This window comes from Papilio machaon, chromosome 17, assembly GCF_912999745.1.
Source record: "Papilio machaon chromosome 17, ilPapMach1.1, whole genome shotgun sequence".
In the NCBI taxonomy this organism is placed as follows: domain Eukaryota; kingdom Metazoa; phylum Arthropoda; class Insecta; order Lepidoptera; family Papilionidae; genus Papilio; species Papilio machaon.
Window position 1 is genome coordinate 4,718,773 of NC_060002.1, and position 25,576 is coordinate 4,744,348.

The 25,576-nt window shown below is 33.4% G+C and overlaps 5 protein-coding genes across 7 annotated transcripts in view; 2 read left to right on the plus strand and 3 right to left on the minus strand.

Moving 5' to 3' along the window:
- Positions 1–2,006: 2,006 nt before the first annotated feature.
- Positions 2,007–4,425, minus strand: LOC106721512 (anaphase-promoting complex subunit 2). The gene has a single exon (XM_014516459.2). It carries the CDS (start codon positions 4,352–4,354, stop codon positions 2,033–2,035), a length of 2,322 nt encoding a protein of 773 aa, XP_014371945.2. The 5' UTR covers positions 4,355–4,425; the 3' UTR covers positions 2,007–2,032.
- A 755-nt stretch (positions 4,426–5,180) lies between these two features.
- On the minus strand, positions 5,181–5,832 carry LOC106721593 (H/ACA ribonucleoprotein complex subunit 3). Its single transcript, XM_014516556.2, has 3 exons — positions 5,640–5,832; positions 5,516–5,558; positions 5,181–5,339 (listed from the first exon to the last, which is right to left on the minus strand). The coding sequence occupies exons 1-3, from the start codon at positions 5,691–5,693 to the stop codon at positions 5,242–5,244; spliced, it is 195 nt and encodes a 64-aa protein (XP_014372042.1). The 5' UTR covers positions 5,694–5,832; the 3' UTR covers positions 5,181–5,241.
- A 111-nt stretch (positions 5,833–5,943) lies between these two features.
- On the plus strand, positions 5,944–18,417 carry LOC106721689 (ecdysteroid-phosphate phosphatase). Of its 3 annotated transcripts, XM_045681762.1 has the most exons (14): positions 5,944–6,213; positions 6,292–6,532; positions 6,816–7,005; positions 8,031–8,200; positions 8,845–8,983; positions 9,318–9,413; positions 11,424–11,603; positions 11,974–12,044; positions 12,134–12,294; positions 12,608–12,774; positions 13,065–13,203; positions 13,343–13,452; positions 13,713–14,003; positions 18,341–18,417. In XM_045681762.1, the coding sequence occupies exons 1-13, from the start codon at positions 6,065–6,067 to the stop codon at positions 13,952–13,954; spliced, it is 2,055 nt and encodes a 684-aa protein (XP_045537718.1). In that variant the 5' UTR covers positions 5,944–6,064; the 3' UTR covers positions 13,955–14,003; positions 18,341–18,417. The 3 variants fall into 3 exon arrangements, with proteins under 3 accessions (XP_045537718.1, XP_045537717.1, XP_045537719.1); XM_045681761.1 differs by lacking the exon at positions 18,341–18,417 and having other exon boundaries at positions 13,713–14,143; XM_045681763.1 differs by lacking the exons at positions 6,292–6,532; positions 18,341–18,417 and having other exon boundaries at positions 13,713–14,143.
- On the minus strand, positions 16,729–20,951 carry LOC106721445 (dol-P-Man:Man(7)GlcNAc(2)-PP-Dol alpha-1,6-mannosyltransferase). Its single transcript, XM_014516383.2, has 8 exons — positions 20,751–20,951; positions 20,551–20,683; positions 20,251–20,424; positions 19,191–19,344; positions 18,855–18,999; positions 18,349–18,575; positions 18,010–18,150; positions 16,729–17,893 (listed from the first exon to the last, which is right to left on the minus strand). The coding sequence occupies exons 1-8, from the start codon at positions 20,874–20,876 to the stop codon at positions 16,744–16,746; spliced, it is 2,250 nt and encodes a 749-aa protein (XP_014371869.2). The 5' UTR covers positions 20,877–20,951; the 3' UTR covers positions 16,729–16,743.
- Positions 20,952–21,366: 415 nt separating this feature from the next.
- LOC106721444 (ubiquitin carboxyl-terminal hydrolase puf) overlaps positions 21,367–25,576 on the plus strand; it is a 28,726-nt gene continuing 24,516 nt past the window's right edge. Inside the window, exons 1-9 of the mRNA XM_045682025.1 lie at positions 21,367–21,541; positions 21,695–21,791; positions 22,007–22,752; positions 22,868–23,139; positions 23,273–23,491; positions 23,718–23,897; positions 24,100–24,178; positions 24,268–24,340; positions 24,526–24,644. Coding sequence (XP_045537981.1) covers positions 21,499–21,541; positions 21,695–21,791; positions 22,007–22,752; positions 22,868–23,139; positions 23,273–23,491; positions 23,718–23,897; positions 24,100–24,178; positions 24,268–24,340; positions 24,526–24,644 — 1,828 coding nt within the window. The 5' untranslated portion in view covers positions 21,367–21,498. The remainder of the gene's footprint in view (positions 21,542–21,694; positions 21,792–22,006; positions 22,753–22,867; positions 23,140–23,272; positions 23,492–23,717; positions 23,898–24,099; positions 24,179–24,267; positions 24,341–24,525; positions 24,645–25,576) is intronic.

Below are 25,576 nucleotides of genomic sequence, written 5' to 3' on the forward strand. Positions count from 1 at the left end.
CATTGTTTGTACTTAATAATTTATTATTTAAGCTATTTAAATACATTTGCATTTAAATATTATCTAGGATATAAGTTTACTAATTAAGGCCTTGTTTTTTTTAAATACAATACCTTTATGAAACAATTAAATACATTTTAAAATGTATATATTTCTCATTTATGGATATACAATGTAACTGTCAACTTTCCATAATAAACTCTTAAATAGTCTGAAAATAACGTATTGAAATTATCGTTCGATATACCGTTAATTTTACCCCTTGTCAAACTTAATAAAGCGGTAAAAAGAATTTTCTAGAACAGACTAGAGCACAATATTGTTTTTTTTTTTATTTCTCTTTAATTAAATTATATGTGACTTCTTGAACTTTCAAATCAAGGAAATTATATTAAATTATAAATAATGTTAGTTTCTGTTCATTGTATTGTTAAATGGTAACCATTTTTTTTTTTACTTAATTATTACTTCATGAATTCCAAAAGTTTTTAACCACAAAAATATTCGGAACTCGGTGTATAGTAATCGCAATTTCTTTTTTTTTATATTTTCAAGCGTGTAGTTGAAGATCGAAAGAAAAATTAATAAAAAATATACGAGGCTAAAAATTAAAACGTTAAAATATGACTTATAGAATGGAATTGAATTAAAAAGTAACCGTAATTCAGCTGACGAAAAATTTACGTGAAACATCTTAATGTTTCACAACAATGTTTATGTGAATGTTTCGGCAGTGCGAACTGGCGGTGTAACACTTGATTACTAAAAATATGTATACCATTGCACTGATATTGTCTGTACATATGTAAGATAGTTGTAGAGCTTTAACTGTTTTAGATGTTTTACTGTATTATTATATTTATTTTTGTCATTTCTTGAGATTGTTCTGTTGATTATTATATGCAGTTTTATTGCTTTGTAAATGAAACAGTTCTTGTAATTTTTAGTCCTTTAAATATTTCGATGTACTAATGAGAGTATTAGCTTCTGCTGTTTTAATATAAATATTATCGGGTCTAATGAAAACAGACCTACTTTTTATAGCCTGCTACGGACCTTAGAACATTACCTTTTTTTCATCCCATTTGAATTACTATTTTTTTTAATGATTTTTCAAACTATAAAGGCCTAATTATAATAACAATGGTTTCGGGGTTAACAAATGTTTAATGTCTATTTTAATAGATATGATTTTTCATTGTCATTTAATAATAAAACAATTGGTCTGCGCGCTCCAAGTTTGAATATCGTCGATACAAATAAAGTATGGTGCTACAAAGATATGACACGGAGTAGACGGTCTGTGGGCTTTGAAACTTTTTAATTTCATAAATAATCGTTGGTTTCTGAGACAAAAATCCCTGTATAAAACTGTACATTACTGTAACATTGTTATCTCTGTTCTATCAAAGATAATGGGAGTGATAACGATATGTTTTTTACAGGAATTTTAGTCTCAGAAACCAATGATAAAAGAATTTTCAATTTCATTAATATTATAACGTTTTGTCAGATTTACCTAAATAAGTTAAAAATTAACATTCCAAGGAATTTCATTATTTGAACAATTATAAAGAAATTATTGCTTTGACTTTTATATGGAATAATTTTAAATATCTTGCATTTACCTTTTCATGCAGTAAAAAACATGATTCAAACATTCCCTGTCATTCAAAATTGTATTATTTTACAGTATATTCAAAACTTTTGTTTTTAAAATTATTATTTATTGGAAAAATGTAATTATAATCAGTATTTTATAGGTGTTAAGACTGACAAGCTTATGTATTACTGCAATCACTAAGTATTAAAATGATGTAATTTTTAATGTGGGATGGTATAAATATTTATTTCAGTTAATCCATTTTATATAATACCTTTTTTTGCCGTATTTTGTAAAAGGCTTAAATGTTGTCACTTAACAATAAGTAATACAGATTAACCCACAGACATTTAAATAATGTAACCAAATTTTTTTTATATCTAAAAAGAAAAATAAAGTTTTGTTAAACTTTTTTCATCTTATTTATTCCTATGTCTTTGGTAATTTATACATGGAGCCTTGAAGTACAAGTTGATGTGTTCTCACTTTGGTGTCTAAAAACTGTCTGAGCTCTTGAATACTGCACTCTGTACCTGGAGCTTGGGAGGCAAACATCTTCAACATCTGGTGTATGCGATCTAGTGGCAAAGAATCTAAATTGGTTAACATACCAACAATATAAGACCAAAACACTTGCAATTCTCCTTCTCTTTGATCATGAGCAGATGCCATAACACTCTCCGACTCCTCATCCTCACAAATCATTTCTTGAACCTGACTTGTGGCAACATTGGATCTATTTGCATCATTGCCATCCACCAACACATAATAATCTGCACTTTTCTCTGATATGAGACCCATTGACTGCCAATAAGTTATTTTCCTTCTCAGAATTGTAATTGGTACCTTCATTACTTGGTGCAATTCCTCTAAAGACCACTCTGGCTTATCTTGGAAATGCATAATTAAAGTTGCATTGAATGGTGAAACAGTTAAATCTAGTTTCTTTTGTCCAATTTCTATTTCAATATTCACATTTCCCAAATGAGGTATCCAATTTAAGGTTCTATTGCCTTTTAACGCTTCAAAACATTTTGTGTACCTTTCTAAAAGTTGCTTTATTACATCTGGCAACTCGAGACTTTCATCTTTAAATGGAGGCCAAAACTGTGCAGACAATATCATCCCATTGCACATGATATGAGAGTCACCAAAACTGTTATCTTGATGAATAAGTGCATTTATTCTCTTGGAGTCATAAACATCTTTTAACATAACTTCACAGAAATGTAGTTGTGATTCACCAAATCTTAATTTTAATAATTCTAAATATGTTATTTCTTTTTCGGTGTTGATTACTGTTTGACCCAATAATCTGTCAGCCAGTAATGTTCTATACTCATTGACAAATAACTCCTTACTACCATAAACATTTACAAGCATGGATATAATATCACTTGCTTTTCTATCACTAGAGTTTGCTTTAGGATCAGCATCCACTGGATCAGGGTTCCATTCATCCCACAAATCTTCTTTTTCAAGATCATCCTCTCCATCAGCTGCAAATTTTGCCAACTCCTCAGCCAATTCACTTCCAACCCCATCTTCAGTCAAACTACTAACCACACTTCTGACTGTATCTTCTCTATTCCTCAAATAATTTCTTACAGGTTTTGTAACTGTTTCCAAAATGACTCCTGAAGGATCTAGATGTCTCAATGTTCTAATTGTGGACACATATGCTGTTAATATTTCAGATGTGTTCACACCAGGGTGTAACAGTCTTGTTTCCAATGCTGTCTGCAGATTTTTACATAGTGTGGGTCGTAAGTCTGTTTTGTCAAGACACAGTTTAATGTCATCTACAGCAGGTTGTGAATCTGGATATTCAATAATTATATTAAAAAGTTGATCTATTCTTAGTTTTGTATAACTGTGATATAAATAATAGCTAAGCTTTTGCTTAAACTTTGAAATGGCATTTTGAACATTCTTATCATCTGGAGGAGGTTTAGAGGATCCCCCGCAGTATATTCTTGTAAGCCATGACATCACTGTTGTATCAAGCCAATTCTCTAGAAATGCTATGTGAGAAACATCAAATGTGCCGGTACAAAGTTTCTGTATATGGCTTTCTATTCTCATTTGAATAAAGTTAGTCAAAACCTGACCAGCCAACCTCTCCAACAATTGAAGTTCCATAAGCTTGCGGTTTGTGTCATGAAACACTTTGACAATGTAAGCACAGTTACAATCTGAATAATCATTCCAACAACCTGAGCACATCACATCCTCGCCCATATCGGAATTTTCGTATTCATTATCAAATACATTGAATGAAACTTTATAAAAAAAGTAAATGATATATTGGAATTCAAGAGGTATTTGAGCTAACAGTGTAGCACGGAGCAGTTGCTTAAAACCCAGTATAATATCTCTTTCTCCGAATATAGGCATGTTATCAGAACAATTACTGTTTAATAAGCTCAATTTTCGTAACATTGGTTCGAAGTTTGTGACCGAATCATATAAGTCATTGATAGCAGTTTTGAATAATTGAAATCCTTTCACCTCCACGTCCGATTTTACAAACTTAGCCCAAAAAGATGGCACTGTGTTTTGGCGAACATACTTTTCAATATGAATAATCACTAAATCACGAATTTTAATTTGAATACCTAAATTAATAACAATTTCTTGGATGTCTTCATATTCTTCATTGGTGCATTCAGTAAATATTGTTCCGTTTAAGATAGGAAAAGCATAGTTTATTTTACTCCAACAAGCCTCCAACTCTCCTTTCTTCGCCATTATGTTTAGTAAAACAATAATTAAAGCTAACTTTACTCTATATTTTGTTTAAATTGTACCGGATCTTCATTTAAAAATACAACAAAATTAATGACATAACGTTGACGTTTATATTAAATATGTCACTTTCAAGTGTCAATGTAACTTTTTCCAGCCAATGGTTTAAAGATCAAAACAAAATAACTATCTACTTATTGATTGGAATAATTTTACCAGAAAAAATAAAGCATACATATGGTGTGTACGCTTTATTCTTTAAAAGATACCGATATAGTTGATAGCTTATAAAGAGTAAAATCTTAATTGTTACTAGTTATATGCCGCAACTTCGTTGGCTTTGCGTGGGGGTATTTCACTGATAGGGACCAGGCTAAAAGACAAAAATCTTATATCAAACGTGAAAAAATGTGAGGACAACTTACACTAAAAATAAAATCTCCGAAACTATCGAATTCAATTGATGTAGCTTTTTAAACCCTAATAGAGATAATAGGTTAAACCCAAATTAGTTTATTGTTTCCAATATTACTTTATTATTATGTTTTTAGTGGATTTCCCAACCATTGTTTTTAGTTTATAATGAAGAAAAGACACCTTACACACTACAGTAATAATTGCTTTGTTGTATTTTTTCATGTACAGACACCAGATACATCTTGGTTTTATGTACAGAATAGATATTCATAGGTTACTTTCATTTATTTTTTTATTACTTTATAATGAATCTGCGTTATTATATTATAGGGATAACAAAAAACATATTATATTGTTTCAAGAATGAAGTTTATTTTATTAATTAGTCAAATTTGATGTTTTTTGGAAACTGTTTTATTACATTTTATATATACCATAAATTATCACTAACTTAACCTAAATATTTTATAGAATCAATGAATAGGTTCAGGTTGCTGAGTCAAAAGAAGGCCGAAACGTTTCTTGATTGTTATTCTCTGTCTTGAATACTTGTCTTCTGGTGAAAAACGGGCTGAAACATTTACAATGAAATTAAATACTACTTAGGTTTATAGGATAGGATAGGATACCACACTTGCACTTGTATATTGTAAAAGGTAGGAAAATTGTTTTGTTTTAAAAAAGCAGAAGGAATGTGAAATATTGGTAATATCTTATGACACCTAATAAAATAATTTGGAAACCTACCTGGGTGAGCGGACAATGTCGGTTTTCCACTAGGATCAATCGTCTGAAATAACAAGGGCATATTATTTTAGTAATATTCCGCCACATGTTTGAATTTTAACAAAAATTATAAAATACTCATTACCGCTAGTGTATATTGTCGGTCCCCATTCTCGTTCAAGTAATATCTCAGGTACATTTTTGGAAATGTTTTGTGAAGCTACTAACTGAATATATTGGGGAAATTAAAAGAAATAAACACAATTTTTCTTATTTCCGCTAGAACTATGAAATTCTCGTCAACACAATTTGACAATCAATAAAAGCATGCGGTTTTATGACAACTGTGACATTGACATTTAAAGACATTTGCCATAGATTTAAAACGTTGAATCAAAATAAAATCACTAACTCTTTGACGATAACTGACGTGTACAAAGGATTTTATAACTTGATTTTATCTGTAGCGATCTGTTTATGTTTATTGTTTAGTAAATAAAAGGAATAGTGATAATAAAGAAATAAAGTCAAATTCTGAATGCTCCCTATATTCAGAACTATTACATTTGCATGCTACGAACGTTGTGTACGTTTTCAGGGCAGTTATCTAGAATGGTTTCTTTGCCGCCTCGTAAGATTTCCACGTCTACCGCTTCTTCAAAACAAGACATTTCACCATATCAAGTACTAGTACAGATGGGATTTCCTAAGAAAAGAGTGTAAATGTCGATATATTGAGTTTATTTTTAATTTATTTACATTTTTCTTGCAATAATAATTTATCTACTTATAATCAGTCTAAAGGCGTTAGCTGCGACCGGAAACCGTAGTGTTCAACTGGCATCAGATTGGCTTCTTACCCATGTAAATGATGCTGCAATCGACTCTGAAGAGCCTCGCGAATATATTTTATACGTCACCCCTACCGGCCAACTGTTAAGTCGGATACAGGAATTCAGAGAGAAGTCGAAAAGTATTTGTGGATGGAACGGTGCACACAATGCTCCACCCCATATTACAATAGTCCCTTTTTTTAAAGTATGTTTTAAGTTTGATGTTTCTTTATATTATAAAAAAAAAAAAAAATAATAACTTAAAATTATAGATGTACTAGTGTGCCACACTGCACTTGTCTCTACTCCTAAGTACACAACTTCTGCCAATGAGGTGGCAGGATTTAAATGTCTTGTTCAAATTTGAATGTATTTAGTCAAGATATGGACATATTAAGTCACTTTTACTCCTTAAACAACAATTTTAATAACTATCACTATTCCCTTTATTTTGCCAACACTGTCTATAATTAAATGTAATTTTACAGGCATCAGATGAGGAATCCTTAAACCTGGCAGTAGCTATGAAACATGCAGTTGAAAAAGTGGGACCTCAACCAAGCTGTCCAATGAAACTAGAAACTTATGTTTCCCCCAATTTTATTGGCCTATTCATTTCTGAGGAGTATGCTGATTATTTTAAGGCACTGTCTTTGCAATATGTAAAAGAAATTCAAGGTAAATTATTTTACATGTAAAGTAAAGTAATATAGGATAGTGTAGGAAAATGACAGACATGACCAGCAATCTATTGCTGAACGCAATCTCATCCAAAAAAGCAAAATCCATGCTGAAAAAGTTAAAATAAGAGGATAACTAATTTACAAAATAATGAATACCACTCTTTTTCTATCCCATACTCAGGGTAGTAAGACAATTTATAAATAATTGCTTGTTTTTGTTTAAAAGATAAGGATATAAGGCTTAGATTTTTTAAGTACTGCTTAAATTTTTTATGAACTGCTTAATTCCATACAGTTGAAATGGAAAAACTGATTAAACAGAAGGCTATGGCAGGATTGGATTGTTCAAAAAATGTTATACCAATGTGTAAGACTACCCTTATATATTTTACATTGTTGTTACATATGTGTTTATATATACTTTATGGTTGTTCACTTTTAGTTTTAACTTTTTTTATTCTGTTATTAGTAAATGTTATAATGCTCAATAGAACAAGTTTTATTTTATTGGTAAGTATAGTTATTTTGGTGAATGCATGTTTTTTGCAGTGTATTAAATATGTGCCAGTTGTTTGATTCATTATTAACGAATAAATTCTGTAAATAACTCTTGCGGAATGCACTGCTGTAAAAACTAGAATAAATGTTATTTTGAATTAGTTCTAATTTCCATTAAAATCACTCTTTTCTTCCTTTTGAACTCATTTTATATTGAATAATAATTCTACTAATAATGCACTATTAGTCCACATGCACAATTCAATAATTGTCCTGAGTTTCGTTAATCTATATATATATAAAAGAAAGTTGTGTTAGTTTCACTATTTATAACTCAAGAACGGCTTAATCGATTTGACTGAAAATTGGTGGGCAGGTAGCTTAGAACCAGGAAACGGACATAGGATAATTTTTACCCCGTTTTCTATTTTTTATTCCGCGCGGACGGAGTCGCGGGTAAAAGCTAGTAAGTAATAAGTTAAACTTGTCTATGTTAAAAGTTAATATTTTGTTATATTTTAGCAAAAAACTTGGACCCATTGGTAAAGTCATTGCACATGACACTCGCTTATCATTTTAATATATCAGCATTTGATTCCCTCAAGTCTTTGGCCAGTCAACTGGAATTGCCTGATATAGCCAACTGGGAGCTACGACTTTATTCTAGAGATCCTCGCTTTAATAATTATCAGGTAAATTACAATTCATATATAAAGTTGAGAAAATAAGCATTATGACTTGCCGAAAAAAAGATAATTAGCACGATTTTTTTTTTACTTACGGTTTTATAAATTCTAATAAGAGTCAAGTAGTAACTAGTAAATAGAGGGAAAAGATCCCACCATTAACTCATTTGTATATTAATTATTTCGAATCACTTTTTACCTCAGAATCTGTATTTTTCTATGTTTTGAAAACACTCTGATATTTAAGTTCTACATTTCATTTTTAGTTAAATCATCACTACATATAAATAAAATAAGAGTGTTATTTGTGTTGTTAACGACAAATAAATTCTTGAAATCTTTCTCTGTGTCTCTCCGCAAAGCCGCATTTGTTCCGGGTAATCTCCAGAATGGTGGACCGATATTAAAGGGACTTAGACGGGAAGGTAGCTGATGCTCGCGGGCATATTAAAGGCTGTTGTTTTGGCTGTTAATTCTCCTTTGACGAAGTTGTTGGCAACCGTAATTATATCTACTAGACTTGATATTATAAAATGCTTTTTACCACGTATCTCTGGAAGAACACATAGGGCACATACTTATTTTTTTCTTTTAATTTCACACGGACGAAGTCGCTGGCAAATGCTAGTTATTAAATAATAATTTGACAGGTGTATAAAGTGAACCAAGGCTACACGCCGAAGGCGTCCGATGAACTTGAACTTGTTATCGGAGATTTTATTTTTATTGAGGAGTCGCAGTTTGACGGCTCGGTTGACGGCTGGGTGCACGGTACTTCATGGTTGACAGGTAAACAAGACCCTGCTAAATGTTATTATGAAGCTAGCTTTCGGAAATGTTTTGCGTATAGCCCCGTATAAATTCAGAGGTGAGTTTTAAGTTTTCGTATGTAATTTAGGGTTATGTAATGTGTGTTGTCAATGTATTTTGTTAGTTGGCGTGTAAGAAGCTTAAAATTATTGAATTATATCTCCCACATTGAGTTTAGATAAGGTATGTTTTATTTCTAGATTAGGTTAGTCAACTTTTCTGTGAAAGACGATTATTCTTGAGATTTGCGTTTTCAATTAAACATTCTTCCACTTTCTTAGTAGTAATGACATATTTATATTTTCATTCACAGGTATCTCAGGTTTCCTTCCGGGCATTTATGTACAAAGGACAGCCGAGTCAGACGCCTGGACGTTACACCGAGCAATTTCACTAGGACACAAGAATTGTAAGTTATTACGATAAGATTACCGTTGTAGTACAGTAAACCAAGATTATTTTTACATTACACTTGTCTTATTGCTTCTGTTCAAATATTACATTTATAATTTTTGAGTACTGTATTTTTTCCCTGTCATTAGACGAAGCTTGTTTTTTGTACCATATATTAGTACTATGTTATTTCATTGTTTGTAATATTGCCTATTTTGTTTCAAATGTAAAATGATAGAAGTTATTTAACTCTATTGAATTTATGAAGTACATTGAGTTGGAACAATGTTTTTGTTTTAAGACAAAACACACTTGATTTCTTATGTTTCAAATTTCTGCGACGTAATTCTGGTATCTTATTGGATTTTATAATCTTAACATGATGTTTCTTTTTATCTATATAAGTTATCTTTATTTGCTGAAATCATCACTATTGAGCTGTTGAGGGGTGACTCAGTTTCGTTTTTCGGCGGGAAATAGTAGATAGCTGATAGCGACAGCCGGCAAACGGCAGTCTCTCCTTGAACTTGTACCAGTTTTAACGTAAACGCGCTGTTTAAAACATCAATACTGGAAAATAAAATGGCAGACCAAAGTAAGATATTTTATATCTTTTGATTTTTTGGCCTATTATTTGGATTATTTTTTCTGGTGACTGTTGGATATTTGTTTACGGTTTTGTTTTGAGGTTTCTGAACGCAGTGTGTATTAAAGACTCTTAATATTTCAATGTAGGTAGTTTTAAGTTATATTTACAAATAAATTAATTTCACATACCTTTTAGTAATAGTGGGTGCTTAGGACGCCTGAAATTTTATAAGGTCTCAATCCGTAACGCAAAAGTCTAGTTATTTATTAATTAAAATGTTTATAGTTTTAACATTTTTATGCGCTATAGGTGTTGTAAACGGTAAGTTTTACAGGAGTTCAATCATATTTCGTTATTTTATAATTAATGTTTTCTTATTCTATCTGTACATGGTCACGCGGGTAACGCTATTGGCAGTTGATTTTTTTTTATGTTTTGTTTCGCGTGTTAGACAAATGTCAAGGTCATTCTCAAATTATTCCGCTATACTGTATACTTAGTACTATTGTTGAATTTGACGGTAAGTAGTTTCAGACCACGACCCGGAAACAATAACTAATTTGACGTAGCTATTAAATGGGTCTGTACGAAGTAAGGCCGTCCTTGGCGCAATTCAATTCTAACTAATTGATTATTTTGTTAGAAGGGGCGGTGTTTGTGTCGTTGCATGCAGGAAGGCAATTTTTCTGAAACTGGAACACACTGAAGGGCCCTGATCGTACATTTTGATTGTTTAGTACGCTGTGATATTTTAGTAATGTTTATGAACTTTTGTAACTAGTCAATCACATCTAATCGCATGCTTTATGGCGTTGTTCTTCGCAACCAACTTAAAAAAGGTGGAGGTTATCAATTCGTCTGTATTTTTTGCAACTAATACAAGTTTACAGCATTTTTTGTTAGTTTTATGTTAATGATGATCGAAGTTGGCTGGAGATAACTCGGGGTATGAATGTTTAATTAAATTACGAGTAAAACGTTCGTAATATTCAAAACATTTGGAAGTAAAACTGACTTTAAGTAAACATTTTCAAGGTTTAATTCGATTAACAAATAATAAATTTGCTGCTCGGGTTTAATTTAAATATTTTGTACTTTAATCGTAATTATGTTTAAAAAGTTTTAAAATATATGTATATGACAGCTCACCTTGTTCTTGTGTTCATATAATAAAGCGTGGGCACGGGTGCTGACTTGGTCAAGAAATTTTTAACATATTACAGAGTGTTCACATCTCTGGCTTCAGAAGCAGAGCTTGCTATTTAATCGCGATGTCAAATAAGTTTAACCGGTATGAACCGGTCGATCACAACCGCGCCAGCCTTGTCTATGAGTCGTTTAACATCAAGTGAACTGCTTTCTCTTTTACCACTTTTTAATAATAAAAAATATAACTTTTCTGACTCTATGAATTCTATTTTTTTTTTGTTTACAAAGGCGCAGAATGCAAATCATCGGACTCTGAAACGAATACATACGCGGACATGTCAAACTATCCGCACGAGGACGCGGCGGGGCTCGCGCAGGAGAAGTCTGAGGAGACCTATCAGGAGTGGGAGAAGTACTGGCACGAGGTGCAGAACGACAGGAGCGAGAGTATACTTCGCATCACACAGGGTCAGCAAATTACTAATAAACTATCCGTGTCCTTAACACTATGTACGGTCAGCAAAACATGTTTCCGACTTCCGAATCGATCAGTCGTTCCATTTTTGGTCATGACTCCTTTCACACAATTAATCCATCATCTCATTGGTCTAGTTCAAATTCTCCTAATTCTAAGTCTTACATGCTGATAACTCAGTTAATTTATTCCAACAAACGTTGATCTTCACTTCTTTTGTACTTGACGTAAGTCATAAAGATAAGACTGTTTTGTTAACAAATTGATATGCTGATGAAGAATACAGTAGTGATAGCGTATAATTCAAAGATTTGATTAAAAAATAGGAGACAGTTTATAGTCTTTCCAATATTTTATTTTTAGGTACAAGCATAGACTGGAAATCGAGTGTGGGTAGAGGTATAGGGGATTCGGAGAGTTCTGACAGTATTACAGTGAGTATTCAATGACGAGTGATCACTTAATCTGTTACTCGGATCTGGCAAAAAAAACTTTCGAACGACCATAATTGAAAAATTTTCAGACGAGCACAGGCACAGACAGCAACAGTCGTCGTTGGGTGTTTGCGATGCGGCATGGCGAACGAGTTGACCTCACCTACGGCCAGTGGGTGCCATTCTGTTTCGATGAAAATGACACATATGTACGCAAGGATCTCAACATGCCGCTGCATCTGCCGGAGAGGTTAACCACAACTATCTCACATTAATATATTAAAGTTTAAGATTTCTTTCCTTTGAGCAGTTGAAAATTAATAACAACCAATATAAATTCAATAACTTTTAGTGCATTTGTCAAATTACGACGAACGCTGCGTTCTATTTGACACGTAACACCATTTGAAAGCAATAATGATCGTCAAAATGCCACTAGATGTTTGCAAGTTCACTTTAATCCGTGGATTAAACGTTTTAATACTAGTTTATTAATACAAATTTATTATTTAAAACGAAGTAGAAAATATTTTTTGTATAAATATAGGCATGTATTGTTCCAGAGTTGGCGGCAGTGCATCATACGCTAAGGACACTCCGCTGACGCGAGTGGGGCAGCTGCAGGCGCGGCTGGTGGGGGAGGGGCTGCGGCTGGCGGGCGTGCCCGTCTCCCACGTGTACGCCTCCGCCGCACTGCGCTCTGTGGAAACTGCACACAGCTTTATAGAAGGTACGCGATAATAACATTCAAAGCCTGGCTCACTGTTATTTACACTCACATTTCTTAAGTGGACGCTAATTGAGAGGTTAGACCGTCACACTGACAACTCTAGCCTTTAATTCAATTTTAAATCCCAATATTTCCTTAAGAATTGTAACGAAGAAACTCAACAGTTTAATGATAATTTAAGTAGCCTTTTAGTATAGATTTTTCATATTTAATCTCTCTGAGAGATTCCCAGTGTGACGACTAAAAGACTAGGAAGGTGGTTGTTGATGTGTTTAAAATATTTTTTGCAGGCTTACAACCCGAAGCCCCGGTTAAGATTAAGGTGGAGCCGGGTCTTTTTGAGTTCAAGCATTGGTACATGCCGGGTGGCATGGCACCCTTCATGACACCCAAGGAGTTACACAAAGCTGGATACAACGTCGACTTAAAGTAATAATAAAATGTTTACTTTCAATATTTTATTGTCTGAAGAAACTTTTACATTCTATGTTTAACAGAACCGCTCTTTTATTTACGATATGTCTTGTTGTATTCTCGTAGTATAGTAGCATATTTATTTTATTCGCAGGTACAAACCCTACGTGGAAGTTGATACAGAAGTATCAGAGACATTGGAACAGTTCTACAAGAGAAATGAGTTGGTGATACATTCCGCAGTCAGAGATACCGCTGCTGATGGTGATTTTGATGTTGAGATATAGATTCTTTAGATAGTTGAAATTGAAGTTTTTATGAATATAAATTGACAAAATATGTAACCTGCTAATTGTATTGAAAAGTTAGCTCCTAAAAAAATAAAATAGCAAATAATCTATTTATTACGATATTTAAAGTGAACGAACCAAGAAAGAATAGTGAAATATCGTTATCTCTTTCTTATAAGAACGTTAGTTTGCATGACGCAAATAATATTTATAGTTATGTTTTTTTTTTTTCAGGTGGCAACATAATCTTCATCGGTCACGCGGCAACACTGGATCTGATGGTGTACGCGTTGAAGCATTTCGGCAAAAAGCGTACGGAGTCCGGCTACCAGATCAGCAATAACCTGCTGCGTGTTCCGTACTGCGCGCTGGGGGCGATGCGCGACAAGCCTTGGCAGGTCGTCTCCCCCCCATGCCCGCCTTCCATCAACTCCAGTTCCGGACGCTTCGACTGGAAGATATTGCTCGATGTGTAAACTTATAGTCAAACAAGGATATCTGACCCGTTGAGGCGCTGTAATCGAGGTTAGTTCTATAAAAAAATATGTAAAACCTACATTAGGCATAGAAAATTATATGAAAGAAACTACTATATGTAAAGGATCTTGAGATTTTTTTGTCAGGGGGGCGCTAGTGGGCTGTCATAATTTAGTTTGACTTATGCCCACCGGGTCAGATAACCTTGTCGGTCAATTAGTATGAATATTAAATATAACAGTTAAAATTACTAGATAGAATTTCTATTTAGCAGTTAGTCGCGACTGCTATATAAAATGATAAACTTGAACAGCATTTCCTTGTATGACTCGAGATGTGTTGCACTTTTTTAGACTGAGAAATTATGTGGATATTTACTAGTGATGCAACGGAAGTGTCTTACCGGAACCAGAAACGGAAACTGATGTCAAAAATAAATTTTAGCAGAAACGGAAACGGATGCGGAAACAGAAGTGTAAATAATAATAAAAACATATTTACAAAAATATTTTTTTCGGTAAAAACAGTTTGTATTCGTTTTTAATTTATTAAGGCATTGGATATCGGTGTCCTTTACCCTTCAATGTATGTATTTTTACTGCGCTGCAATAAGTTAAAATACGCGTTTTTTTAAATTTATTTTCAGGAAACAAAATTACACTATTTACAAATTAAAGTTCGCCAAACCACTCGTGTTGACAAACGACAAATATATTTCTAACTATATAATGATGATGATATATTACATGTTTATCACTTATTCAAAAGTACATTTAATAAGTCGTAAGTATGAAATAGTCACATTTTGCCAGTTGTCAAATTTTATATGGACAACAACTAGGCAGTATACTCCAGCAAGAGAAACTGATTGTTTCAAACAGCTGCAGAAAATATTACGCGCTTAAATTCACAAAATAGTACGTAAACAAACAAATGCGACAAGTGCCGAAAGGCCGCGCACGGACTGCCCGTCTCGCGCCGCGCATTTGGATCTCTCAGCCGTCGTAAAGTTCCTTTTTTTCTCCGTTATAAAAGTTGCGGAAACGGAAGCAGAAACAGATGTTGAAAAGCACGCGGAACTTCCGCACTTGCGGAAACGGAAACAGACATCCGTTGCATCACTAATATTTACTGTATATTTTTAAATACGAAGCAAAAGTAATCCGTAGCTGGCTACAAAATCAAGACCTCGTTAAATCTATATATATAAAAGAAAGTCGTGTTAGTTACACTATTTATAACTCAAGAACGGCTGAGTCGATTTGACTGAAAATTCGTGGGCAGGTAGCTTAGAACCAGGAAACGGACATAGGATAATTTTTACCCCGTTTTCTATTTTTTATTCCGCGAGGACGGAGTCGCGGGTAAAAGCTAGTTTAATATATTCGTTACAGTCGTAAAAAAAATTACATGTCCTCTGATAGGTATGTTACTGAAACTAAAAGTTTTTGAAGTTAGTACCGGAATTAAATTATATTTTAATACGATAAACAAGAGAGCTTTTAATTATACTTAAAGATTATTTATTATTTAGAAGAATTATTTAATCTTGATTAATTCCAGGTCGTTAGTTTGATTTATTTTATATTATATTTCAAAGTCATTTGCGCATTTAATTTTGAAACTATTTGATAAAACATGTCCCCCTAGTCAATAAATAATTTATGTCACAAATAATTATAATGGATACAGTTTTACTAAATTTGATACAACACTGTTATTTAAATGTCGAAAAAAATTTCTTTAACAGTTAAGATTTATTTATGTTTTTCTTATTAAATATATTTTATATATTGTAGTAGTTATTCTTAATTATATGACCCTTATCTTCAAGTTTTTTTATTTTATTTACATTATTTTTGTTAATGTCATCTTTTGGTGTGATATTAAATCTTAACGAGATTTAAAATGCCACTACTGTTTTCACTGTTTGGAAAACTTTTATCTTTTTCCTAATGTTAAATAATAAATTAATTTTTATGGGGAACATTTATCTTTAAGTTTTAAAATAAATATTTTCAGATTTTTTAATTGTTCATATAAAACATAAAATACCACAATAAATAATTGTAGTAGTGTGGAAACATCAAATATTTTACCAAGTTTATAACATCATGGGTTAATTATACAAAGTTGTATAACATTTGGGGCTGTATAAGATTAAGGCTGTATAAGAAAAACGATATACAAATTAGCGTCACAGTCCAGAAGTGTTAAAACTTCAACCACACCTTTTTGTGTCATATTAAAATGTTAGTTACCATACTCCAACGAAACGGCTTGACCAATTTTTATCAAATTTTATATGCATATTCAGTAGGTCTGAGAATCGGCTTCTATATATTTTTCATACCTCTATTAAGTTTTTTTAAATGCGCGCGGACGGAGTCGCGGGCGATAGCTAGTAAGATATAAAACACTCTTAAAACAAAATTAACAACTTTACATCAATCAACATAATAATTGACTTTTCATTATTACATATTTTCATCGTGAATTTACACTTGGACGAAAATATTGTCTCGTCAATGAAAATTCACGAATAAATTGACACCAAAAAAATTAGATAACAATGTTAATCTTACAAACAACAATAATAACAACATTTGAGCACAGTAAGTTAGTATGAGGCATAGTCGTAATTTGTCTCTTTAAAAGCGCTTTGTATGGAACATGTTACAAAAATTGGCACAAATAGAACCTTAAAAAATGAATGTAACAACTCTAAAACATTCAATACAGAGATCACATTTAATATTAATTAAGTAAATAATATAAACATTAATTATTATTTTTCTGAACTTGATTTATAATTAATCTTTTCCGCAAGAACTTCTTCAACAATCTTTTGGATCATTTGTCTATCTTCTAATTTTATATCTTCCGGTTTCGTCTTATCGTCGTAAACTTTTCTTTCAATAAGTCTGTTAATAACCTCTTCGACTATAGCATCTACGTTTTCATTAGTATGGTTAGTATCTGTTGCTTTAACTAAACTTTCGATAGGATCTAAATCATTCACTTGTTCTGATTCAGTCACTTGCTCTGGCTCAGATAAAATCTTTTCTTCAATAATTGCAGTCTCCACATCGGGAACTATTTCTATATCCGGAATATCACCTCTCCCGTCTACTTCTTTACTTTCTTTCTCATCATCTTGTATATTATTCTCTGAAAGTTCTACTGCGACATTTTTATGTCTTTTCATTATTTCTCTTAATTTTTCTTTAGCTGATGCCACAACTTCTTTGCGAGTTTCCAATTTAATTTTTGCTATTGCTTTCTTCTTTCTCTCTTGTCGGTAAGATTTAAAATCTTTTTGAATATTTTCAGGTTTTTCATTCACTTCTTCAATGCTTTCGGATTTGTTATCGATTTTAACCTCATCGTATATTTCTGTAGGTACTTCAGTAACTTTCTTACTATTATTTATGTTTTCTTCACTGATAAGTTCATTAATATTTTCAGTCTCATAGTTTTCTTTTATGGTTTTATCGGTATCATTATTGATATCCGAGTTTAGTTCTTCACTAATTGCTTCTTCCTGTGATTCAAGATTTTCGACGCTTATGATGTTTTCATTAGTGAAATCTCTTTGGTGTTCTCTAAAATTTATTCTTTCTAAAATAAAAATCGCTGGTCGCGTTTTAATTCTTACAGGTGGTATTAGTTTATAATTGACAGCCACGTGAGAGAAAGTGTCGACACTATCTAATACTACATGAGTTTGTGTAAAAGATTTGATAGTTGGAGAATATTTGCTCTTAGCTTCGACAAGAAGATGTGTATATTGTTGCAATTGTTCAGAGGACAAGGACTCGTTTTTGCTGTAGTTCCAGTGGTCGTGGATTTGCGTGAATCTAGTGACCCCAGTCTGAGCCGCCAGATTACTGATATGTACATGGACGTATGGTTCGTTTTTGAGAAGTTTATGGAATCTGAAAAGAAACAAGCTTTACCTAAAGCAATTCTAGAATTATGGTGATTGGTTTTAGAGATCTTTTCACCACTTTTTAATTTAATCAGTGATGAATTTAAATCCAACTATACATACCTGGTGATTGCCAAACCTCCAGGGTAATTGGAAATCGCAACTAAAACTAATGCTATAGATAATATCACATTAGCGACTATTATCAAACAAATACCCCAAAATAATAATTCGTAAATTGGCGCCTTGGTTCGTCTAATAAACCTGAAACAATAAAACATACCTTGTAAAACTATTGAATTAATTTAACATTCAACACTTAGTACAAATATTTTTGTTATAATTTGAAAAAATACCATGATTTATCGAATTTGGTTCAAACTCTTAACATATTCGAAGCAAACTGGCATCCGCTTTTTTATTTCTTATAAGACTTTTCTTTTCACTTTACTAGATACTTACACATATGAGCACACCACAGCTGACGCCGTATTGAGCAATGGGAACACGTAGATAATAAATCTAAGCTCCTTGTGTGGTAGAAAGGAGAATAATAGAACATAAACCACAGCGGGCGCGACGAGCTGGACCAGCCGCCGGTCCAAGTACACACCCACTGGGCACAGGACCAGACTTGGTCCTAGACCACGAGGTAATGCCGAGTAGAAGTACCATAGGAATGGTGAAGTCTGTCATGTAATGATTTAAGTAAATGACACTAAGAAAATAAAAATTATTTAATTATAATCAACCCTCCATGGAGGTTCTTATGTATTTAGAAATATGTATTATCAATAAATATCTGGCAACATTTTACATGGCATGGATTATACAGAATGATCTTATTAAAAAGTTTCAACTAAAATATGATTCTTGGATATTGAACATTGGAGAACATTTCAATCAGATTTATTTAGTAAGGAATTATTTATAACTTGTTATATTAATGTGTTTTATAAAAAGGATACACCCCAATCAGAACTTTTATTCAGTATGGTATTATACCAAAAGACTTCTGCCTCGGGCCAGAGCAAGCGACCCCAAAACAATGAATCAACTACAACTGTCAATGCCACCAATCCTATACCAGTAGGTACAACTATTTTGATAAATCTGAAATGGAATATTAAATGCTATTATTAATAAAAATAGAAAGAAAAAAACAGAACATTGAATGGAATAATCACTGCCAGCAAAGAAGTGTAAATGACTTCCTTTATGGTTTGTTGAAAGTTGAACACACAACAAGAGAAAGTTGGAAGATGTAAAAATATTTTATAATATTTTTCTATTGTGTTACTTACTTCATAAAATCAATTTTCTTAAAAAACAAATCTATGATAAGGAATAATCCGAAGAGCATTGCTAGTTCAGAACGGAATATGACAATGGAAACTCCAGCGCTAATAATAAACTGTTTATGTTTTCCTGACAGCCATCCCTCTAATGCAAGTAACACTGAAAAATAAATAAATTATACATGTATTACTCCAAAAACACTGTTAGACACTATTAAGTTAACACATGTTTTAACCATTTGATCGCCGCTGATTGATATTATTGATGTCAATCTGGTTACAATAAATATTTTTTTATATATATTACAAGGTGGCAAACGAGCAAGCCACAGCCACATGAAATCGCCGAAATGGCGAAGCGACCGATGCCCATAGACATTCGCAATTGCAGAGTTAAATAAATAAATAAGATGCTTTGCCTACCCTCAATCAATGAAGGGGGAGATGCACAAAAAGAAAATATTTAACCTTCCTATGCATCTCCTCCTCAAATCCACATTATTCCCTTATATGAAAAGGGTGGGAAGGGAAAGAGGACTAAAATTAGGCCTTCGGCACCACACTCATCAGGTGTAATGCAGAATTACTTCCACTTCACGCCTGTCTTCTGTGTGGTTGTGGTATTTCACCGGGCGAGCCAGCCAATTTGCGCAATGGATATTGTTGCTGGCGTCTACCACTGTTAAAATATATATAATATTATATATCACCACAATGCTTTTGGTATAAGTACTTAGTAGTACTAGTAAAATAAACATATGCATGCTCAATGTATGATATGTTAATTTTGATGTCATATATTGAGACATAGCTAGTTTATATGCATTTCATATATTTTAATTTAAAAATATGAATAAAATTTATGTAAACCAAATATTTAAGTTTTTAGGTGTCCATTAGCATATGCATTTATACCACATAATTTCTTGAACAGCTGGTACAATTTGGAAAGGGCTTTAAGAGGAAAGTAGCTGATGCACCCATAAATATTAAAGGCTACTCTGTATTTTTTTTTTGTACTGACAAAGTCGCTGTTAACTGCTATAAATAAATATGTAACACTTACCAAAGGGTAATACCATGATGTTAGGTAAAGGTCGGCTCATGTAAAACATAAAATGGTACTGTGATACACTGATTAAAGTGAACCACCAGGCAAAAGAATTACCAAATTGCTTCCGTAATGTATCCCTGAAACGGCTCCATGATGCTATTACTGTTAATGCTAGAGTTAGGCGCACTGAAAATTAAAAGCAATATTTATCTTTATTTTGGAGAAAAAACAAAAACATTAAAGTACTTTCTTGTGTATGAGTCATAAACTAAATTTTTTAAAAGAATGAAGATTTTCGGTTAAAGCGCTTACCTACATATTGCATCCAGAACTTGTTAATTCCAAATAAATGTAAAATAAACACAACAGGAGCGGATAAAGCAGATATAATGACAGGGCCGATGAAAGTACGCGGCACAACTCCCGGGAATTCATTGTGATCGTACTGGAAGAATATATTAATATACACATCTCAACGCGCAGCTTATGAATTCCAAAATTAGATTTCATACCTGTGAGAGGTTAAATCGATGATACAAAATGTCGTGAGTAGCTTGGATATTGAAGCTTTCCTCCACCTTAGTAAAGGGGCACAATAATATATGCAAGCTAGCTACGATATAAAGTAACTGAACCATTTTGTTATTAAAAAAAAGCCGCTTTTATTGTTATCAACCCATGTCTTGTTAATCAGACAAAACAGCTGTCATCACTCATCAGTCGATCTTGACATTGACATCAGTCCAAGTATTGCTAGATAGGATTTTTAAATGTCAGCATTAATTAAATTTCCGCCAGATTTATATGATGTAATTAGGTTTTTCAAAAATAAAAGCATTCTACCCGAGTATTTTTCGCGGAACATTAACAATCGATTATTATATTACCAGTAAGAACCGGTATTTGTAGTTAAAGTTTTTGGCAAAAATATTAAACTGTTTGGAAAATTTAAAATTTAATTACAATGTATAAAAGAATTACTAATGTAAAATCGCTTAGCTTGATGAAATTTATTAAGACCCGCGACTGTTTTTATTAAATTATTCTAGTTATTGTACGGGTATGTAAAAACGCAAAAACTTAACGCGGTTTTGACTGACAACAATCGTCAACAATGGTGGAACGGATTCTGTGACATTTCCAAGGCACTGTTCGTTTTCTGATACGAAAATATCAATAATGATCAATATTTCAAGTGAAGCAGCAGAGGCGATAATATTTCTATAATATTTCGCTCCATCTTAATATAAAACTTTGAGGATGTGTGATGTTTGTTCCGAGTTTTCACATCTTTTAGTGAATTGTAAGTTACTTTGTTTTAAAGATTCGTAGTCCTTTTCAATCATAAAGATGTTATATTTATTAAAAACATGATTAAATAGCCGTAACAATATTGTAGGTAATGTCACGAACCTATATATATTAGATTTTTTTTATATTAATTCTGCAATTGTAGGTGAAACGCGATTAACCGATGATGTGTCCCAATACCCAAGTATAAGCCAACCTGAACTGGAAGTACTTCTAAATTACATTCTTTCGTGGCCACAAAGGTAATGTTTTTTCTTTAATACTTAATTTACGTACTTTTCAACTCAGTATAGTAATAATTTTAAGAACCTTTTAGATGATTAAATACTTGCAGTTTCTCTTTTCAAAACCTTATTGGAGTATTTCAACAATTTATTTAAAAATATAAACTTATTTCCTATCATATAATTTTTATAATTTCTTAAACTACTATTCATGACTTGTCAATATATTTCAGGCAATGTATGTGCTGTTACCGAGATGTAAAAAATTTTGAGAGGTTTTATTTAGTGGTCCAAAGTGTATTATGTTTGTCTGTTTGTCAACTGAAGTTGTTAAAAGATGAGTTAATAGAAGCCTCAAAGACCCCTCCCGCCGATGACAAAAAAGTGACAGAGAAGCAAACTGAAACTTCACCACCTACAACTGAAAATAAGCAGGAAATAAAAGATCAAGAAATAGAAGATGCAGGAAATAAAGTTGATGAACATGACCAACCAACTGAAGATAGCACTAACAATCAAAATTCTTCAAATGATACAGAAACATGGTCAATGCAGCAGAAAGAAAAGCTCATGCATATTGTTTCCAAGATTTTTCTCCTCAATTTTCCATTATATTTGGCGTGTAAACATTCAGCATTGAGCCACTTGGAAAATCTATCAGCGCAAGAAATATCAAATTTAAGTTCGTACTGTGACCTTCACGATACTGAAATACCTGCCTATCTGTTGAGAAATGTCAGCTTGTTTTGTAAGCTGGGTGGTGTTTGTGCAATGACTTCGGTTTTTGAACATGCTACGCCTACCACTCTGCCACTGTCGATGGCACATGCTGTTGTGGCTGCAGTTGGGAACTTGAAGTTATGGCTGAATTTCAGAGCTGTAGCACAATTGTTTATGCCATTGAGAAGTAAAATACTAAAATACATGTGCAGCTTGGAAGATAAAGACTTAAGGGTTCCTGCTGTTAAGTCTATGGCTGGTAATATTCGTTGTTTTTGTGCAATTTGAAAAAAAATAATATAATTTGCTCTTATTAGTAAATAACCCCTAATAAAATCACACTACAATGATATGTAATATGCTTTTTTTTACAGATTTTATGTGGGGTGCGGCCAAAGAGCCTTTGGATGCTCCATTAGCTTTCGATGGAGATGGATTGGCACTGGCCTTTAAGTACTTCAACAGCAGTACTCTCACCATGCGTCTGGCTGGCGTTGCTCAAATCAACGCTCATATTACTGCCCATAACGAACTGTGTGCGGGGGAACCAGCAGCGGATGCGGAACTGGCTGGTCAACAACTTGCCACATGGTTAACTAATAACAATATCATTGAACATTTGTTTGGACCAAATTTACATGTTGAGGTAAGGAATTTATTGTTTTTTTTTAGCATCATTAATAATTAATTAAAATCACGTTGATTACAAACAGTAATCATTTCAAAATTATCTAAAATTAATTTTAAATCAAATTCTAAATTTAATTCATACTTAACAGGTGATAAAGCAGTCGCACATGATCCTAAAATTCCTAGCAGTGGAGGGTCGTGTGACACCCGAGCATGTGGAGCTGGTGTGGGCGGCGGCCCAGTTGAAACACTGCGGCCGACAGGTGTACGATCTACTGCCTGGCTTCATACGGGCCTTAGCTCCTAAGCCCTGCACACATCTGTATAGCCTTTTGTGCGCTTTACCACCAAAGGAACACACAGAACAGGTAATAATAGTTATAATACTTGTAGCAGTTACTTTTGAATCATGAAACTTGTATGAAATCCTAAGTTCATTTTCACAGTAAGCATGTTCCAAATTATTGAAAGAATTGGATTAGTTTTTTTTTTTTGTATTAATAAGCTTACTTGTATTAATATAAATAGTGACAAGATGTAAAACTTTCTCTTTCTTTTATTGCCTTTCTTTATCATTTAATTATCACTGTCCAGAGTCTATACTTGGCGTCTGCACTGATGCGTGCGATGTGGGCGCGCGGCGGTGGGGGCGCGCTGGGCTCCCCACCACCACCGGACGAGCCTCGTCAGCCGCCCCCCACCTGCAAGCCCCACCACAACTCCTCATCCGAGGCTAGCGTCAGCATGGACCAGACCAACTCTGATGATGATCCGGTAACTTTTATATACCCGTTATAATATCTCTCTAAAGATTCAATGTCCTAATTATTTATTACGGTGCGTACGAACGCACGTTATTTATACGTTCCTGCGTTCGTACAAGTGTGAATGACATACGTTCTAGTTTAAGCTAATGACGAACAGGATGGCTATATCTGTTTGGAAATGAATCTTTAATCTATATTTGCATGTGCAGTGTGAAGAACTAAGTACATCTGGGGAAGAAGCTGGTCCAACACCGAGGAAACAAAGCAAACATCAACGTGAATTGACTGGTAAAGTATTGTTATAACATTTTAACGGATTGTTTCCATCATTAGTAAAAAGTAATACCAACCAAAATTATTTTTTTAATTATTTTCAGCCGAACAAGAATGGCTTCGTGAAGGAGAAGAATTGACTAAGAAAGAATGTTCTACGCTTAAAGCTTGTCAAAAGTAAGTGAGCGTTTTAAAATATTTTTCATTTAACTAATTAAAACTATAAAACACAGTTGTTTAAGAAATTATTTGAAAATTGATACATACTTTTAAAGTTTTCTTGTTTGGAGTGTCTTAGGTATGCTGTTAGTCTGTTTTTTTAAATAACTTGCTTTTTTTTAAATTTTTATTTGTATATGCAGACGCAGCAAGCGCGCGGGCAGCAGCGGCAGCGCGAGCAGTGGCGCGGAGGAACTGCTGCGCCCGCGCAAGAAGAAGCTGTACAAGAAGCGACACAAGCCCGGCAAGGCGAGGCACTTCCGTGAGTGCGGTCATACACATACACACAAATACACATTTCACAATCATACATCTACTGTTTTAATTGTGTGAATTGAAAATATTAGGTCCTTACATATGAAATTGGCGTTTTGTATGGGAGGAACAAAAAGTCGAATATTTTTTTATATAATATATTTAATTAATCAAAGTATGAACCATTATTTTCTATGCACTTTTGCCATCTCATAGGTAGTTCATTGATCCCTTTACTAAAAAAACCAGTCGGACGGGAATCAATAAAATCTTTGAAGGCGATTTGGACTGCCCCATCGGAGTTGAATTTTTTCCCTTGCAAGAAGTTATCCAAATTTCGAAAAAAATGGTAATCTGTTGGAGCAAGGTCCGGGGAGTACGGAGGATGTCTTAGACTTTCCAATTGAAGCTCTTCTAATTTAGTAGCCGTCTGTTGCGCAGTGTGTGGTCTAGCGTTGTCGTGAAGCAGCAGTGGCGTGGAGCGATTGACCAGCCTAGGTTGTTTAGCCGCTAGCTTTTCCATCATGGTTTGCAATTGCTGACAATAGATATCAGCCGTAATAGTCTGGCCAGATTTGAGAAAACTGTAATGAACAATACCAGCACTAGTCCACCAAACGCTTACAAGTAACTTTTTTGGGGTTAATTTTCGCTTGGGGCAAGATTTGGCTGGCTGGCCAGGATCCAACCATTGCGCTGAGCGCTTCCGATTATCGTAAAGAACCCATTTTTCATCACAGGTAATGATTCGGTTTAAAATACCTTCATTATTGTGCCGGTTTAGTAATGTAACGCAACAGTCGACGCGCGTTTGCCGGTTTGCTTCAGTCAATTCGTGAGGTACCCACCTTTCAAGCTTTTTAATCTTCCCAATTTGCTTCAAGTGAATTAAAACAGTTTTATCACTAACATCGCAGCCTGCAGCTAACTCGGACGTGG